The sequence below is a fragment of the Phalangium opilio genome, unplaced genomic scaffold, assembly GCF_054372755.1.
Source record: "Phalangium opilio isolate 3A_F unplaced genomic scaffold, DU_Popi_V2 ptg000362l_1, whole genome shotgun sequence".
Taxonomy (NCBI): Eukaryota; Metazoa; Arthropoda; class Arachnida; order Opiliones; family Phalangiidae; genus Phalangium; species Phalangium opilio.
This window is the reverse complement of record NW_028324231.1, coordinates 308673-328099: the sequence shown is the minus strand read 5'-3', so window position 1 is coordinate 328099 and position 19427 is coordinate 308673. Positions and strand designations below refer to the sequence as shown.

The window sequence follows — 19427 nt, the reverse complement described above, 5'->3', positions numbered from 1 at the left end:
TCCATAGAACCCATTTTTCATCAATGCAGTGCAATCGATTTGAAACTTATTTGAGCGCGAAATTTGAAAGACAATTAAAATGAATGACGTTTAACCATCCAAACGATAGGAGTAACTAAATAAAAAAAATCAAGCTACCCCTTTTTTTTATAATAAATGTAAAGTAATTCAATAGGGTCTTATAGGGATTGAAAAAAACGGTGGGATGAAACAAAAGAAGTTTTCGTTCAATGCCTTTTTATCTTAAAAAAGGTCCTTCATTCGGAACCACCCCAAATTTCCGCCCTTTAGAAGCTCGCAAGGAAAAGCTTAAAGCAAGTGGTATTCGGAAGTTAATTTTTTTTCTACCCCTTTTTCCTATATAGGATACTGTTTTTGAAGCAATGGTATGAATACTGGTTAGAATATGATGAGCGTTACTCTTTTCCCGCTTTAGACTCTGTTGCGTTCAAATCATTTAACATAATATACATAGCTTCTCCATTGTTCTCAAAGGCTGCTACTATACCGTTTTTATTAATGTTAAACCAAGGACGGAGGAAATAAAAGCTTTATAAACTTCGTCCGTTGATTAAGAGGCAATGAAGGGAAAGGTGGGGAGGAGTGATATCTCTATGAACTTTTCTTATTGCTGTGATGACTCTAACTCAGAGGACAGGATATTTGAGATGGCAGAATCTTATATATATATATATATATATATATATATATATATATATATATATATATATATATATATATAAAAAAGGAGAGACCTATTCCATTATTCATGTTATTCTCTATCTGAGAAACTTGAAGGGTGAGTTAAGAAAAAAGGTTCCGAATTGATTGGTTTTAATCATAGGGTTTAATTAATGCTCGTCTCTCAGGGGTTTTGTGAGGATTTTAAATTGTATAATGTATCTTTCTTTATTTCGCTAAATTACTCGGGCCCCCTGATTGTTGTAACCCCGAGAACTTAATATTTTTTGGAAAGATCAGAAATAGGACTATAGCATGTTCAAAGAATATTTTTCAAACAGAGTCATAAGGCTCCAAAATGGAGGTATAATATGGATTTGTAAGGAGAGAATTTAAAGTTAGTGAAATATAAGAAGCGAAGTACGAGATACAGTATTTGTTAGTTTAATCAATAATGAACCACTATTAATTCTTATAGTTTCACAATTTGAAATTAAATTCTTGAAATACTCTGCATGCGGTTTCGGGAAAATACGGGTTAGTTCTGGTAAAAAAGAAAAAAATATAAATTTATAGGCCAAGTAGACATTTTACAGACAGAAATTACTTTTCCGCTATCTCTTATCTCGCAAAATTCAAATTTCGAATTGGCCAAGCGTATTTCGAGAGAAATAAGTTAAAGAGAAAAATATACGAATATACGTTTGACTTTTGTAAGTATAAATTTATGCAGAATAGGCGAAATTAGACTTTATATTTTTTACATGACTGACGTAATATTTTTCAAAAAGGGGAAAAATATAAATAAATAAATAAATTTAAAAGTGGGAGAAAATATTGCGAAGCGTGTAAGGGGGGGCTATAACTTGGTTAAACAAAAATTTGACAAACTTTTCACACACAAACAAAAAGGAACAAAACAGAATTTAACCCCGCCTAAAAAATATGCCGTAAAAAATAACGCATCTCAAATTTTACGCTCTACCCATCGATCTGTTTTATCTCATTTCGACCGATAGAGAAATAAAAGGGTTAAAAATGCTAAACATTTAATGTATAAATGTGGCATATGAAATTAACATATTAGCGTTATTTCATAAAGAGAAGTCGATAAATAGCTTTTTTTCAAGGCAAGCTTAAAGGGGCTGTTCGGACAGTGGGACAAACGACGATCTTCCTCATAGAGCTTAACATAGCGGGTGGGTAAAAATGGAGAGGGGGTCGGACAGCCCCTTTAACATCTTCATAGTCAGTGTAAAAATGTAATGAGTCTTGAGTTTTTTGAATTAAAAATAAAATATCAGAGAATGGGTCTTCGGGGTCTACACGACCGCAATATCGCTTTCTAAATCTCAATCCCCTACTTCGCCAATCTGTTAAGTTTTCCGCCATTTTGAGAGGAAAGGGGAGGAGACATTCTCAAGACGCTCACTACTGACCTTTCCCTATTGTAACCGCAGTCTAAAAGCGTACAGTATGAAATCTATTAATAAACTGTCGTCTTAGGTAACAAGAAAAAATAGTTTCCCATCTTTTTCTACATTTGGCTCTTACAAGATATCTCTGTAGCCTTTTCCAGCCATTTTTATGTCCTCAGGTGGTCCCTATAATGGTTTCGGATTCCCCTTGTGAATTACTGTAATAGCGCGCCATCGTTCAGGTAGAAACAATTTTTTTGCTGTGTGTGGTACTTCTCGTAATTCTTCCTCTCCTGGAAGGTAGCTTTTCTCCGAACATGAATGCACTCGGGGTAAAACATTTCTACAGGGGCCATAGGATTTAACATGTGAGTGTTTGCCCCTGTAAGACAGCTATATCAAGTGCGTTTCTATAATTAATATTTTAAATTCCTCTTTTTTTAATTTATTCAGTTACGTATTTGGATTATACTTTCAGCTTGCGAATAGATTTCTTTCTAGACAAAGGCTTAAGACGATATTATTTCTTTTACAAGAGCTATAAAATTCCACATCAAACAAGATCTCGTTCTTACCTGATGGAATTTGATAATGATTCCATGATCTTTAATATTAAAGCTAGCCCAAGAAAATGGGGTCAAATTCCTAAGTACAATTTCTTAGAAGAAAGATTTCCTTCAGACATTCCTGTCTTATTCTGTCGTGTTTTGGCTAAAATATTCCTTCCTTTTCGTCGCGGTGGAATTCGAATTACACTCTGAATCGTATAGTTTTGTTTAAAGACAAGTTTGTAAGATAGAGAACGAAAAAGTGGATCGTTATACCCCGTATTAATAAAAATTAAAGGCCGACTTCCAGCGAAAAGGATTCTAGCGAACTGAAAACCGAGCATCGAGACTAACAATGAAGCGACCGTGCCGATTTTCGAAGCCCCGCTGAGTCAAAAATTGGAAGGGTTCTGAAAGCCATGCAATGTGGTTCTAGCGAACTGAAGGTGAACAATAGAAATCCTTTTAAATTTATTTCCTCTCGAATTTTTGCTTTCCCCTGAAGGAAATTCTCTATCGCTAGAACCACATTGCACGGCTTTCAATTAGCTAGAACCCTTCCATCTTTTACCCCAGCGGGGATTCGAAAATCGGCACGGTCGCTCCATTGTTAGTCTCGATGCTCGGTTTTCAGTTCGCTAGAACTCTTTTCGATGGAAGTCGGCCTTTAAGCTTTTTTGCGAACTGCTCCCAACCGCTCCCTAAGAGACTTAAAAAAAAAGAACCAAGTGCTTTGCCGAATTTTCTCTTATTTCTTTGGTCTCTTCAAAAACAAATTAGGTTGTTTTTTCTTAACTTGTTATATAGATTCTTTGATCTTTTAAAAGTTAAATCCCCTAATGCGTATGTACGTACAGTAGTCCTTAAAATGCTAAAAAGCTTTTTGGGTTCAAATCTCAATTTAGGCTTAACGAGGTGTTAACGGAATACTGCACGTTGATTTTCTTTTAAATCCATTGGGGAACGAAATTGAAGGCTGTTTTTGAGATTAGATTTACGTTTATATTTTCCAAGGACAGTCTAAAATGACTTTTCGAGCTTTTCCGGCTGTCCTCTATACGCCTTGACTTTCGTCAAATGAAAAGTCGATCAACTAAACTCGGAATCCCGCGCGTTGAAACGCGTCGCACGATTTGAACTCGGAATGTCGAAAACAAATCTTAAACTTTTCTATATTTTCGCAATTTTGGGATTCTGGTCTATACTGTCGATTAATTCGAATTTGTGTCGAAACTTCCCTCAAGGCCACTAGTTTTACCCTATCTGTCTGAGACTCTGTTAGTATTAAATTTGAGAAGATTTTCATACGAACGAGAACAGTTTGAAGTTGTTAACCCTAAATCGGGCCTATTTTTCGAAATTTGGACCCGCACTGGTGGATAAGTTTTCCAGTTAGGCCTTGGAATTAGGCTATTTAGTTCTAAAAGTAAGTTCTTAACCTTAAATCTGGCCTAATTCATCGAAATTAATTTTAACTATTGTGTAATCTATTGAATTAGGCTTAGCGAATTGCCATAACCCTGACCACGAGAAACCTTAAAGGTAACTTCTCCTTTAAACGTAATAATTTCAAATTTAGGCTTAGCTACCTCTTAAATTAAACGTAACTTAATGAATATCCGTCTTAAAAAGATTTGAAGGCGAAGTTCAAGGTGACTAACTAAATAACTCCACTTTAGAAATTCAAAAAACTTTGATAAAACTTTATTTTTATTCACTATCCACTACCAACAAAAATTTACATACTCCATCCATATATTTAGTCTAAACAAAATTACCGACCCCTTCGCAATTTTTCGCCACGTATTTTAAAGAAGTTTATTTTTAAAGCCTTAGCCAAGAGCATAGTACACAACCGCGTCGTGTCCTCGAAAAGCAAAATTACTTTGCTGCTTATATATGTATTTCATAAACTTTACCGAAAATCTCTAAACACCCTTGAAAACTTTAAAAGTTTCGATCCTCAAGGGAAGGGACTAAGCAAATAAGTTAATATTATCGAAACAAGTTAGAGGGGATATATTTGCATCTTAGATGTTAGCAGAAGTATATGATACTTCTCTTCGACAGAAGTGTACCCACCACAAAGCCGCGTAATTGTAACATGATTCTTCCCAACATCATTTTACATTTGGAGTGCACAAGGTTACTAAACCGAATAACATACGCGATAAATATTTCCCTCATCATTACTCTTTTAGTGCTTAACTATTTGCCAAGGCGCGTGCGCTTGTGGATTTTTGTCCCACGTCAAGACAATCGAGGTTTGTGGGTTGATTACTGAGGATTTAGTACCAAACAGTTATAGAATTCACCCCACGGTTTGATGTGCGGGATTGCAAACAAAAAGGTGAGACCCATGCTGGGAAGAATCATGTTTCATAACTAAAGTATTAAGAGGATACAGAGTGTCACGCTTCTTCTATTATCCTCTTCTGATTTTAGGGAGTACAGTAGCTATAAATATGAACGCGCCTCTTGCTCGGTGATACATCATCTCTTGAAGAGTTGAGAGAGAGCGAGATGCTTGGCATCTTTTTATCTTCAATCAACGCGATAGGCCTAATATGCAAAAAGCCTACTCACTCTTATCTCTCAAGTTTATTTCACCCAATACGTTCTATCTCTCTCTGAATGATTTAAGGAAGCCTATAGCTTTCCAGTAATTGTTTATTCAGTTTGGGATGACTTCAAACGATTTTTTCAATGTAAAATAAGACCGTTTTTAAAGGGGGGATTTGTGTATTTTGAATCTAACCCGTTTAGGCTAGATTCCGCGCGTCTGGATAAATAAAATTTTACCGTGATAAATTATGGCAAGCACTCCGTCTTCGAGGAAAGGAACTAGAGTATAATGCGATTTATGTCTACTTATCTGAATGTACTTAATTATATCACGAATATTTATCAGGTATAAAATATAATCCATTGCAATTTTTATCGCTTTTATAGAATTTTTGGATGTTTTTAGCTAAACATAAGATAACTATCGTCCTTATCATAAGCTACAGTTCAATAGTATCAAACATTCGTAGACAAAAACTGAAGTATACTTTTTTTTTATCTGATAGTATTTAATATTCCTGTAAAAATTTGAATATATTCTTTGAAATTTCTACTTGAGTCCTCAATCTTAAAAATATATTGGAAAGAAGGGTTAGGAGCGCTAAGAGTTAAAACGTCTTGAAAGAAGAGAAGATACGAATAGAAAAATGTCTCTCCCTTTTTAGCACCTTCTCCTATATAGGCCTATATAAGTTTAAGTTATTTTTTTTTGGTATAAAAATATAGTTTATTTCATCTTTCTCTGACCCACTTGAAAGACAAGCCCTTCTCGGATAGTCTAGCCCTTCTTTACAGGAAACCCCGGGTACTGCGCGGGTCATTTTATAGCCAAGTCATTTTTCATTTTGAGACTAGGGGTGGATTTCACGCGAATTGGGGAGTATAATATTCAGATTTATGAATATTGGGCGAGAATTACGTTTTTTATTTTATTCTCCTTTGTTTTTTTCTGTTCTTTCTTTTCCGGAGATGAAGAAAAAGCTCGCTCACTCACTTCCTTATCCTCCTCTTTTTTTTGACAAAGGGAATATGAAATTAAGCCTTTTTATACACAATGAGGGCGACGAGAACGGCCTAATACTCGTTCTTTCAACCTTCCTTTTAGCTACTCTAGTTACACACTTTTTTCTTTCCAAAACTTCAGAATTTTTCTTTGAAGGTATAATGGATATTTGCTCAACTTACAGAGCTCAGCGCGAGGGAAAATTAAAATATTTTCGTTTTTACTAGCGCGTAAACGAACCCCCCCCCCCCAAAGGTTCCGATTTCGCGCGAAATTAATTTAGAAGGAGAAAATGGTGAAACGCAATATGAAGTGGATAAGAAGTAAAAAAATGTACTTACTGAGCGGTAGTAGAAAGAAGAAGGGAAACCAACAGATTATGAATACACCGACAACGATGCCTAGCGTTTTGGCGGCCTTTTTCTGTCGTTTAAATTTGATGATTCGTCCCTGTAGCGCCGAATGTAGACCACCGGTTCCTTTGGAATCTAAGGCGCCATTATTACCCGCCGTTGACATGGAGCGACCACCCGAAGAGTACCCCGTGGTGGTCAGAGAAGCTCCACCACCGGCATGGACTCTTAGCGTTAATTCTTCGGCGTCGTGGCTACTGCCAGAAGGTTTTATGGTCTTTATACCAGTCTCTAAGAACTTGGTCTGGAATGACAAAAATTCATTTGATTTCGGGACGTTTGGAATTTGGTCGGAACAACTCTTGTTCTTTTGGATTTACCTGTCTAACAGCTGCCTTGTAAATTCTTTGATAAACGAAAAGAATTATGAAGGTTGGGATGTAGAAGGAGAAACAAACTGAGAAAATGACGTAACCAGTCTGTTTGGTGACCCCGCACGTGTAAGGATCAGTTTGGGGAGGGTCCTTCCAACCTAGTAACGGACCAACCGAAATCGCGAACGCCAAACCCCAAACGAAGACGCAAACTACAATGGCGCGTTTCTCCGTAACGATGCTTGAATAGGTCAAAGGTCGACTTACTCCTATGTACCTTGTATAGGAAAAAAATAAAAAAATACTTAAGCCTGGGTAGAGATTGAACGTTGTTCAACGTTTAATTCTTACCGATCTACGCTGATGACGCAAAGACTCAATATGGAGGCGGTGCAACATAGCACGTCAGTCGCGGCCCAAACTGAGCAAAATATCTCGCCGAAAAACCATCTTTTACGTAATAACTCTAAAGTGGCTGAAAATGGTAATACACTAAGGCCTAGGAGTAAATCCGCCAGTGCCAGATTGACCAGGAAACAGTTGGTGGCGCTACGCAAGCAAGACTCGAGACAGACGGCCAATAAGACGAGCAAGTTACCGACTATAGTGAGCAATATTATGACGAACAGAATCAACCCTGCAAAGAGAAAATGGATTTATTGGTTCGTGGTTTAAGTTTTCGCTCGAAGAGTCTGTATATACCTTTGGTGACAAGTAGGGCAAGTTGAGCCGAATTTGTTGTGGGTTCCATCCACGAATCGATGTCATTTCCGGGTGCCAAAGCCGCGTCCCATTCGCGACCGGATGTAACCGTACTGACATTCCCCGTCGAGACATTCTCAGCCATCTCACCCATTTTTGTCGATCCTTTTATTGGTCCGGATGTTGATTTTAATGTTAAGTTTCTTTCAAACGTCTGTTATTTCTCCGGTGATTACGCTTTGAAAGAACCGACTCCTTGTTCATCTTCATGACTAGAAAATTTAAATTTAACGAAGCATTTTAGAAAGCTGGAATTAATAAATTCTATACTATTACGCAGAGGGAAGTTGTACCTTACGAATATCTCGTAAAAGTACTTATTGAAGACCCCGATATTAAACGTAACATCCGACCCGGAATGTTTGTAATCATAAAGAAAAACCAAATATCGTGAAAATTCAAACAAAACTGTTTTTAAAAGACTTTATCCGCGCAACCACGGTTTAGAACTTTAAAATTTTATCCAATTTAGAACCAGAGTCGCCACTTTTTTTAGTGCGCCTCTAAAGTTTTGAAGGAAATTTCTAAGTCATTAAACTTTAGGAAAGAAAGGCAGTGGGTGTTGTAAGGACCGAGTTGGGATAGAGAAAAAGTGACGGGGAAGCCCAAGAGGCGCGCGCCATTCTCGGGCATCCCATTCTTTCTTAGGAGCTGGGTTTTTATTCTTTTCTTTACGTTTACGCCACTCGTCCATCAAAAGCTACGCCCCAAAGACCTAATGAATCGTATAAGCGCTCTCTATTCAACGTGTCTTTCCTTCTTCCCTTAATGTCTTCCTAGAATTGGCTGTGTACCACGCACCTTCTTGTTACGTTCGAGTTTGTTTCATCTCGGGCTTAGAGTTCAATAAGACGCGATGATTGGCCTTACAAGGTCAATCTCATCCAGTATCTCTCAGTTCATTTGCAACAAAGTTGCGTAAAGGAATAGTCGTAAACTTCTATTTCCCCTGACTTTTACATTATGCCAGGATCCCTGAATGATTCAATTCCTTGGTTATTGTAGGCCAACTTTCAAAAAAAGCTATGTACAGAAACAAGGACATTTCATCTAACAAACGCCAAGGAAACAAGCTCGAAAGATGTTCTAGAAGAATCGTAAACGATATTGCTATTCTTTTTCATTCCGCCTTTTCACGATAAAACAAAAGATAAAATATTGTTTTATGTTTTTTGATACTTTTTGTTTAACCCCTTTCGTTTTTGGATTTCTGTAAATGTAAAAAAGGGTCCTAAGGTCAAGGGAAATGCGCCATAAAGTTTAAAAAAAATAACGTAAAAACTGTTTTTTGTCAGAGATTTTACAGGAAAAGGGCGAAATTCGAACCTTGTTTGAAACGTTTTATGTGTGTCATTTAAAATCAGATAAATTTTTCGCTATGGGTTAAGAAAATGATGTGTATTGTAGTGTTTAAGATCTCATAAAGGTTAAAATGCTCAAAGCGATTTTTTTCAATTGTAATTATCTTTAAGTTAAATTTAATTTGAATCGACTAATTTTCGTTGGAACAATGTCTGATTAGAATCGTTTCAGCCTCCAGGCATAGATTCCAATTGTGAGGAAATGTTGAAAGATAAATTGGGGAATAATTCCCATTGGAAATTTTCCAACCAAAATTTTTAATTTCTCTTTCCCCTTTTCTCTTTCGCTCTCTCTCTAGTTCAGTCTTTTTAATGGAATTTTTAATGGCGTTAGGTTATAGTTTATTACCCTGACCCTACGACTTTTAACTCTTAGAACGGGATAGTAGCGAATAAATAAATAATTAAATTTTGAATTAAAGGGTTTTTGGCTCACCGCCACCTGTACCAATCCCTTTCGATCAACTATTTCTTTAACCAGAAATTCATAAGATATGTTTCGTAAGTTTCTCACTGGTTAATGAGAGCTTATTATGAAATGACGTAGGTCATAGATTCTCGTAAAGCGACGCCTGGTGAGGCGCTATCAAAGGCTTAGTATAGAGTAAATAGGAAGATGGACTGAAAAACCGAGTGTAGTCAATTCTGGCGTCGTTCTCGAACTAGCTCGAAGTATAGGAGGTGTCATACTTATGGAACATATCTTATAAACTTATGCTTTAACTAGTGGGAAGGGGGATCGGTAATCGAAGGATGCTCCCCCACTCTTTCGCTAATTATCGATTTTTCAAACGAGAGTTATTGTATCCTTGTGTAGGAATTGTTCTCGTGCTAAACAGAGAAGAAATGTTACTTTTCCTCGTTTTGAATTATTTAATATACCCTACTAATTAACCTATGCCGGCGATATTCTAGGAGAGCGATAGCTCTCTTAGATAAGACTTCATACCGACTTTAATGTATAAGGATGGTTTTTTGATTGGTTATAACTTTTTTGTATCGTATTAACTGCTTTGAAAAAATTCCACAGAACTACAATTCGGGCCCTCAATATGTGGTTAAAATTTCAAAAAGATCCACCCATTAGTTAATTTTATAAAAAATAAAGTTGCTAAGGGTGGTTTTCATTTGCATAAAATTAATCAGCCCTTTTGGTGAAAAAGTTAAATTTTCCCATAGAAATAACATGGAGTTTTTTTCAAATTTAGCCATTTTGTGGCCACCCTTTTGAAATGAAATATTCGTTTGTTACGTTTGGGAACGGTTTTATATCAAAATTTAAACCTTTTTCTAGGACCATTTTTAAGGTTTTTGAGAAAAATTAATTTTAAGTATGTTTAATTTTAAATTTTAAAAACTACCCCAATCTGCGATATTTTAGCAATTATACACTGTTTTATTAGGAAATATCAGCGAGACCAATGTTGGCCTTTTTTAACGTATAGTTGCCTCATAATAATCCGATTGTTTCTTCTTAATGCCTTTTGGTTGGAATGGCCTATCGATAGTGAGATAAGACGGCTTTAATATTGCTGCAGTGACGTTGACGCGGCCGCTACAGCGACGCCATCAAAACACACGGGTCTAAATTGTCGCGGATATAGTCAAATTCAAACTAGCTTAATGGACATTTTAACTTTTCCCTGCTAATTATTCTGGATTACCAATAAAAGATAATTAAACTAGACTCCCAATTAAAGATAAATAAACTAGATTACGAATTTAAATTATTAAAGTAGTTTACCAATTAAACGTTCTTAAAATAAATTATCAATTAGAGTTAATTAAACTAGACTACCAATTAGAGGTTATTAAACTAGATTACGAATTAAGGGTTACTAATTAAATTACCAATTAAGGGTAATTAATCTAGATTATCAATTAAGGGTAATTAATCTAGATTACCAATTAAGGGTAATTAATCTAGATTACCAATTAAGGGTAATTAATCTAGATTACCAATTAAGGGTAATTAATCTAGATTACCAATTAAGAGTAATTAATCTAGATTACCAATTAAGGGTAATTAATCTAGATTACCAATTAAGGGTAATTAATCTAGATTACCAATTAAGGTAAATTAATCTAGATTACCAATTAAGGGTAATTAATCTAGATTACCAATTAAGGGTAATTAATCTAGATTACCAATTAAGGGTAATTAATCTAGATTACCAATTAAGGGTAATTAAGCTAGATTACCGACGACCGGTAATTAAGCTAGATTACCGACGACCGGTAATTAAGCTAGATTACCGACGACCGGTAATTAAGCTAGATTACCGACGACTGGTAATTTAGCCGCATTACCGACGACTGGTAATTTAGCCGCATTACCGACGACTGGTAATTTAGTCGCATTACCGACGACTAGTAATTTAGCCGTATTACCGACGGCTGGTATTTAAGCTAGATTACCGATGGACGCGCAACGGTCTAGGACTTTTTCTCCCATATTTTCTAAAGAATTTTAATTAATATGAAGACTGAAGTGACAGATATTAATAAAAACTGTCATTGTAGACAAAGACTGGAAAGTGTAAAAGATAAGGTTTGAAAATGAACTGCCTGAAGTAACAGATATTAAAATTTTCAATTTTGAAGACATCATTATAAAACATCAATTATTTTAAAAAATTCTTATCTTACTTTTTTTCACCAAAATTTCATTTTCCCAAAATATTTTTCAGCAATATTTACCAAGTATTTTGTCCTCAATAGTACTTGTCACCTAGAAGGGTTTAAGGGATACTAGCTTGGTACTGGTTTTACTTTCAACTAACATTTGATTCTAGGAGATTCAAATGCTTGGATATCTGAAAAGATTTCTCTTGAAGAGTTTAAATTTTTATATTTTAAAATTGAAAATATTGCGTAGCGGAAAATAATATAGACCTTTTCTTTGTGATTTAGTTATTAGTGTCGAAAAGATCTGTAGATTGATCGTGATCTTTGAGAGCAACACAGCACGTTAATATTTAATACTTTGAAAGCTTTACAATTTAAGAATATGTTTTGTAAAGTTTTAATACGGTTTATATTTTGTAAGCTCTCAACGATTTTCTCACGTTACAGGGTCAATTTTCTACCTAATTTTAAATTTTTGATAAAAAATAAAATGTAAAGCCGTAGTATTTTTAAAATAACGCGCATGTTCCTTTTTTAAATACTTTCCCGAAGTAATTTTGGTGAAAAAAAGTAAGATAAGAATTTTTTAAAATAATTGATGTTTTATAATGATGTCTTCAAAAGTGAAAATTTTAATATCTGTTACTTCAGGCAGTTCATTTTCAAACCTTATCTTTTACACTTTCCAGTCTTTGTCTACAATGACAGTTTTTATTAATCTAACCTAGTTTTAGGTAAAATTTTTCAAAAGGAAAGTTAATTTATGCCAATTTCCTTCTGCAAAACATACATCAACATATGAGTCTAGACTAAACAGTTTGTAGGCCTAGTTTTTAATTAAAATACCCTTTCCAATTCGTGAAAGGTTAGTTTGTATTAGAAACCCTCGTTCGTACCTAAGCCTTTGCTAATAGTCGTGTTATTTTCTCTGATCGAAAATATATCAGGTCATCATATTTTAGTAAATATTTTTCCAACTTCGTGTCGAATCGGTCGCGTGAACTCAAGATTATTTTTCTCGCTTCAAAATATAACTTTGTCAATAGATAGTTTTTACTAAAGAGTCTAGGGACGTTTACTCCCATCTTTCCTAATGTTAACTCAAGCGCGGTCAGACCAGGTTACTCAAGCCTTACTCTCCGCAGTCAGAAACTCCCTATAAGAATACCTGACGGTTTCCGTTTGTTAGAAGTAAACATTTAAACATTAACACCACTACATGCGCTCTTAACTCACGTGTCATTTCCAGGAAAAGGACGGGAAAACACGCGATACGCCAGATCTGTTTTCCCTAACCTAAATGATAGCGTCAATATGTTATTTTTTATTTTTGGGAAGGAAATCGAAAATTCCTTCCGAAAGAAAATGAATTGGGATATAGGTCCGTGTTGTCATTTTACTTATAGGGGTTGAGAGGTGAAAGTTCATAGTGTAGCCGGGGTCAGCTCATAGAACTAATGCATTCCAGTATAACTCTAGTGATCCATCTTATTTGGCAATAACTAGATATAGGGTCTCTAGATTAAGATGATGAACTGGGAGGCCCGAGAGAAAATTCTCTATAAGCGCGCGCGCCCTGTCAATCGAAAACTGTCTGATATGATCCAGTATAAGAAATATTGAAGTCGATCAATTGATGTAAATATGCATGGGAGTTGTGTTAAATTCGCTCCTTAAGGCCTCGGTATTTGGGGAAATTGACGTGGGAAGGGTTATACTCCTACCTGTTTCACCCAAGGGCTTAAGGGAATGATTGAAATGGAATAGGTTTTCAAAGGTTTTCTCTCTCCTAAGGCTTATAGTAAGAGATAGAGAAACTCCCGATACAATTTCAATTCGAAATGATATAGGATTAAGGGAATCTTACCTATATACTCTAGGCCTAGATCGAATTGTTACGAATTCTAAATGAATATAGCTTAATGGACTTAAATACCGAAGATCTTATTGGTTGCTCGGGTTGCTAAGGGCTAACTTCCCTCTTAGGAACATCTTGTTAATGCATTATTAACAGCTCCTTTCAATTGAGGTGAACCCTTAATACTCCATACGTTTTCTACTATTTATTTGTCTATAACCCAGAAATTAATTCAGGTAGCAATATCAAATTTGAATTTTTAATTCAGCTTCTCGAGATCTCGTCATACACCCATTCCCCCTCCCCTTAAAAAAAAATCTGTTTTCTTTTTCTAAATGTTAGGCCTAGTATTAAAGTCAATTTCATGAAAAACTCATGAATAAAATAACTCGGGGCCCAGTTGCAATTGGCGCATGGTGAAATTCTCTTAATGAAGTTTTTTTTATTGAAAAATAAGAACTCCTTCGTGGCAAGATAAACTTGCTAAAACTTTAATTACAAACTACTTAGAATCTAGGCCCGTATCTCTATTTAGAAAAAGTGACACCGAAACTTTTCGGTCAAAGCCCGGGCCAACTAATCCTTTTTCGTTAGCTACTTTTTTCCCCCATAGATTTTTATCTTGCTCTTTAAATGACACGGTGTTAATTAAGACCTCGTGTTATACATGACTGTACCAGGTTAGGGAAGTGACGTCACTAGGAATAAGGTTGAAAAAAAAAAGAAATTGGGTTAATTACATACTCTCATGTGGTTTTGAATTTAAATTAGTGGTAGGTATAAGTAGACATGTACTATCTGCTTATTTCACCAAATTTGACCCTTAAGGAAACGTTTCAGTATCGATTTTCGTAATGAAGGTCAAAGGTCATAAGGTTTATACATCGTAATTAATAACAATCACCCGGGGCTATAAATTTTGGAGCTTTTCCCGGCCCAACTAATAAAATGCCATTAATGAAGGAGGTTAAGGCGCCCGAGATGTTTTAAACAACGGGTGGGTTACAGGTGGCCTTTTAAAGCACCTCGCTCAAGGAAATGTTTAAGCTCACCTTTTATGCGCCGAGGAATGTTATTATTTTAAGCCTTTGTAAACAGCCCGTTACAGTTAAGGAGCTGTTTTTAATTAAATTAAGGATTCTAATTAATTTTCTTTCCTTAAAGGTTAGTTAATTTGTTAATAAGTAAAAGTTAAGTGATGATTAGACAGAGGTAGTATATTGTAAAATAAGTTTGCTAATTTTTAATTGATTTTTACTCCTTAGTGATGTTTCATGTCTTTAAGATAAAATAATCCACGTTAAATTTGTTAAACATGTTTTTGTTCATTTTTATTTCATCCTGGTGGAAGGCTTCTCCCTGAGCATAGATGTAATGAGGGTGAAAACATTTCTACAGGGGCTACGGGAAAATACATAGGGTTTTATCTCCTAAATGTCGGCTTCCCCTTATATATATAATTTTTTATATATGATATTAAATATATTTCTTCAAGGCCCATATAGCTTAAGTTTAAATTCTTTAAAGTAATTTTAGGCCTGAATTTTAATCTAGAGATAACAATTTTAACCCTGAAAACGTACCGTGTTCCATAGGCTTAACCTTATTTTCAAACTGTTTCGTCTCAGGCTTGAAGTCTATTTTTACCAATATACATATATATATATATATATATATATATATATATATATATATATATATATATATATATATATATATATATATATATATATAATACCCCCAAACCATAACGAGAAGTTTAACCCTGAGGGATACAAGGTTTTAACGTCAAAGCCAAGGCCTAAAAGTAAGCCTTGGATATGTTTTTGACATTCTGCGTTCCAGGCCAGAAATTCATACTGATTTTCATTTTTAAGGTTTTTCTTGATACTTAGAGCCTGTAAAGCAACGATAGTTGGTGGTAGAAACGTCGCTAGATAAGCAATAACCACCGCAGCTTCTATGCATTACGTAAAATATCTTGAACACTCTCTAGTATCTTGTAACCGGCGTCTCAATCGTTATTTAAGAGCTTTGCTTACTTTCGCTTTCACTTCTGAAGCTTTCGCATACGCCCATTTAATAAAGACAAAAGTACGAACATGGGGCAAAAGTATACATCATTGGAGGTACAGACAATCTTTTGGAAAATCCTTCCGGAGACAACCTCTAACTTGACATTTGTTCGCGAAGTTTAAATGAATGAAGTGAAGTAGGGGAATTGAGATAAAAATTCGGATAAAATTCAACATCCGCTGTATTAAGCTGGTTAACGCGAACAGATTTTATCCATGTTTGTTTAAAGAAGAATAGAAGCTCGGATAAAAAAGAAACAATAGATATCATTTCGTTTCAGAAGCAGGCGTAGTTTGCAACACAGTCAAAGGTAAGCGTATAATTGAAAACGAGTTTTCCGTCAATTGCAAACTTCGATTGAACCCTCGAAATACCCCATGGCTTGGCGCCGTATCGGCATTCAATGGCCTTCATTCATCTCTCATAAGTCTTCCTGGAGGCCAGCCCAAACTTGGGCAAGCCCGACAGATTTTTCTTTACTGGGTCAACTAGTAAGAGAAATCTTGGATATAACTGACCATGTCTATTGTCAAAATCACTCGGTATTAGTAGGGATAGCGGGGATGACCTTTCTACAATCCATCTCCTAGTCTTAGCTGTCATTGTAATCCAATATAGGCCCCCTTCTATATTGAGTCAAGAAACTGATTGACGCTAAATTGTCCGCTTGAACTAGACGCCAATGTCCAATCGTAACCGGCCCCCGGGACTTCGTTACCCATTAAGGCTTAGCTACGATGGTAAAGGAAAATGGGAAGTAAATAGCGTCTGTGTCAGCGAAATTTTAAATGGAACGTTTTTGCGTTCCAATTTTGTTTGTTTATTATATTTAAGAGCCTCGGGTCAAATTTCTAATCTAATGATGTTTTTGTTATCACTTACAATCAACCCTAATTTGCCTCACAATTTGTAAGACTAAGGCTTAGTGGAATATTGGCGGAATTAGGCTTAACCGTGTCTGTATAGTTTAACAATATCTGAAATAATTCGAAACTAGGCTTAGCAATATTTCTGGAATATTTTAAAATTTATGCTTAATTGTATCAGAAACATTAAGGAACGGCTTAACAATATCTGAAACATTAAGGAACGGCTTAACAATATCTGAAACATTAAGGAACGGCTTAACAATATCTGAAACATTAAAAAATTAGGCTTAACAATATCTGAAACATTGAGAAATTAGGCTTAACAGTATCTGAAACATTGAGAAATTAGGCTTAACAGTATCTGAAAGATTTAGGAATTAGGGCTAGCTTAGATTTACGATTATGTAAGGGGATATGTGAAGGTCTTCGACTTTGCGTCATGATGTAGTTTAAGAAAAAAATTCCGTAATATTCTCTGTGGTTTTTTTGGGGTTGAACGGGTTTCTTCTAAATTTAAAATGCCATAAACGGCCTCCCACACAATATGATGGAACAATTAGGAGCTTTCAAAATGAAATGGACCGTTCCCGTGATAAAGTCCAGAGCGCAAATTCTCGGCATCCATGTTGTTAAGGTCTTTTTCATTTTAGTATAGCGAAAGCCGCGAGGATGAGTGATTACTATTGTTCCAAGTCTAGTGACAAAGAGACTCTATCCTAAAACCTAATTAAATTTAACAAATCTGAACTGACGTAAGGGGTTTGTCCCCGTCCTCGTTTTTGAAAACGACTATAAATCATTTTTATTTTCATTCATTCAATATTAAATATTATGTTGTTAAAAAAATTAACTATACGAAGAAACTTTTAGTAAATTCTAACCAAAGTGAAACCTAATTAAGTATACTTAACTTCTTTTTTTTAAAGTGATCTTATAGCGACGCGCAGGCGGATTTAGTTCTTGCCTTTTTCAAAAATTCTCTTTTAAGTATAAACGCCACGCTGCTCTCCAGAGACTAAAACCTAATTACTTTACAGTTAATCCTTGTTTTTCCTGGATGTTCAAAACACAATCTTCTAACATCTTCAGTCTTTTAGCTTCCGTGATCTACAAGCCGCTAAGCCTAACACGAGAAGTCTGTAATTTCTGAAAACAAACCTCTAGACTTGTGACTTGAGCGTTTAATTGTGTGTGTTACTATTATACGAGAAAGTTGGCTAAGAAAAACAGACACACGCTTTCCTTCCTAAAACTTAGGCTTATAAATTGCGTACATTGTAATTAGGCCTTGGGCTGTTAGAATACATTTTTGGAATAATAATTAGGGTACCCGCTTGAGTCAACTCTTAGCTTAGCGCGTAATTCAGCCCATGGAGACTGACTGAGTTGGATTTTAAGACTGGAAAGCAAATTGGTCATCTCAAGCACTGTTTATTCATATCTTAAATGACATCTCCATTATGGTTCCTAGACAGGAAACCCAGCGTTCCTATAATTCCTATAAAATCCTATATTTTTGAAACTGTCCTATATTATCCTATAATTTCATGAAAGGTCCTATAATATCCCATATTTTTGAATTAATCGAAGTTTTCGTATAGTTTAGCATCAAATGTATCAAAATTTGGCTCTTTTATCGAGATGCCATTTAACCAGACGCTGAAATTGAGGAGCTCAGGATTTTTTATACACTATATTTTAATTAGGTTCCTCTCTTCAAAGTAAAATCCAATTTGTTACTTTTTTTCTACATACTTTTAAGCCAAAATTGTAATATATGAGCATTTTTAGTCCTATATTTTCCTATAAAAACCCATTTTTTCTCCTATAAAATCCTATAATTCCGGAAGAAAATTCCCATTTTTACTCTTTTTGGTTGCACTCCCTGGGTTCTACGTCGGTTTCCATGGAGTATTTTTTATCGGAGTGAGAGTTCAAGTTTCCTTGAAAGTGAATCACATTGCGGCTAGGTCTCGTCAAATATTGCTCCATGGTGGCATAATACATAAAAGATGTAAATGCAGGCATTTGTTGGCGGGAATCTATTTATCGCGTCTCTCCGTCTATTTGCTTTTGGTTGAGTTAATGATTAATGAAGTGTTTATCTAAGACCCATCTTCGGATAATATAGTCTCTAGATAATGAACTGTTGTAATTTGTAACCCTTTTTCTTGTCGTCCGCCATACACAAGAGGCTTTTAGATGGGTAATAATGTAAATATAAATATACTTCGTGGAAATTAGTAAATTAGAGGAAATTGCTATTTTATTTATGATACGTTTTTTGTTAATAGCTTATAATTTATTTCGTAGACCGAGGCAATAAGAGTGATTGGTTAAACTAAATTTAGAATCTCCATTAGCTTTCAACTTTCTCAGGTCCTATATGGGTTCTTGGTATAACAGGGTTGCCACAGGTGTTAGGGAAAACCTGGAATAGTCAGGGAATTTCAAATTGGGCCAAAAAATCAGGGAATTTGATTAAAATTGCTAAAATGTCTGTGGTTCAACCATCCAGCTATGTGACGTTTTAAGCGCCGTTTCAGCGAGATCACGTTTGACCAGACGCCCAAATCTCAATGTTTTACAATAAATATTTAAAAATACGATTTAAGCCCATTGTTTACTTCGTGACAACCCTCAAAAAAGACTTTTGAATGAAAGTTTGGTCATCACTTGTATGTCAGATTCTTATTGGCTGTGCTGGTTTGAAAATTTGATTTTTTGGGAGGGGGGGGGATTTTACTTCAATTCATCCGTTTATTCTTTTTATCGTTTACCGTGGAATTTTTTAAGCTAAAAATTGAAATCACGTGCACAGAAATAGATGTAACAGAGATGGAAAATTTGATCCCCAGTTTATTTTGGATACCAAAAGTTTCCCCAAAGGATAAAACGTACAATTTCGCATTGGCGAAAGAAACGAAGGGG

General features: G+C 35.3%; 2 protein-coding genes and 1 long non-coding RNA gene across 4 annotated transcripts in view; 1 reads left to right on the top strand and 2 right to left on the bottom strand.

Annotated features, from left to right (window-relative positions):
- LOC149597306 (DNA topoisomerase 2-binding protein 1-A-like) overlaps window positions 1–19427 on the bottom strand; it is an 85937-nt gene that overhangs the window by 47698 nt on the left and 18812 nt on the right. The gene's annotated exons all lie outside the window — the stretch shown is intronic.
- Window positions 1–19427, bottom strand: part of LOC149597307 (alpha-1A adrenergic receptor-like) — a 61212-nt gene that overhangs the window by 30492 nt on the left and 11293 nt on the right. The window contains exons 2-5 of the mRNA XM_089861068.1: window positions 7645–7916; window positions 7294–7579; window positions 6949–7219; window positions 6557–6872 (exon numbers count right to left, since the gene is read on the bottom strand). Of these exons, the coding sequence (XP_089717194.1) occupies window positions 6557–6872; window positions 6949–7219; window positions 7294–7579; window positions 7645–7798 (1027 nt within the window). The 5' untranslated portion in view covers window positions 7799–7916. The remainder of the gene's footprint in view (window positions 1–6556; window positions 6873–6948; window positions 7220–7293; window positions 7580–7644; window positions 7917–19427) is intronic.
- On the top strand, window positions 10207–10750 carry LOC149597308 (uncharacterized). The gene is made up of 2 exons (XR_016379238.1): window positions 10207–10396; window positions 10469–10750. It is a non-coding gene; the product is annotated as an uncharacterized LOC149597308 (long non-coding RNA).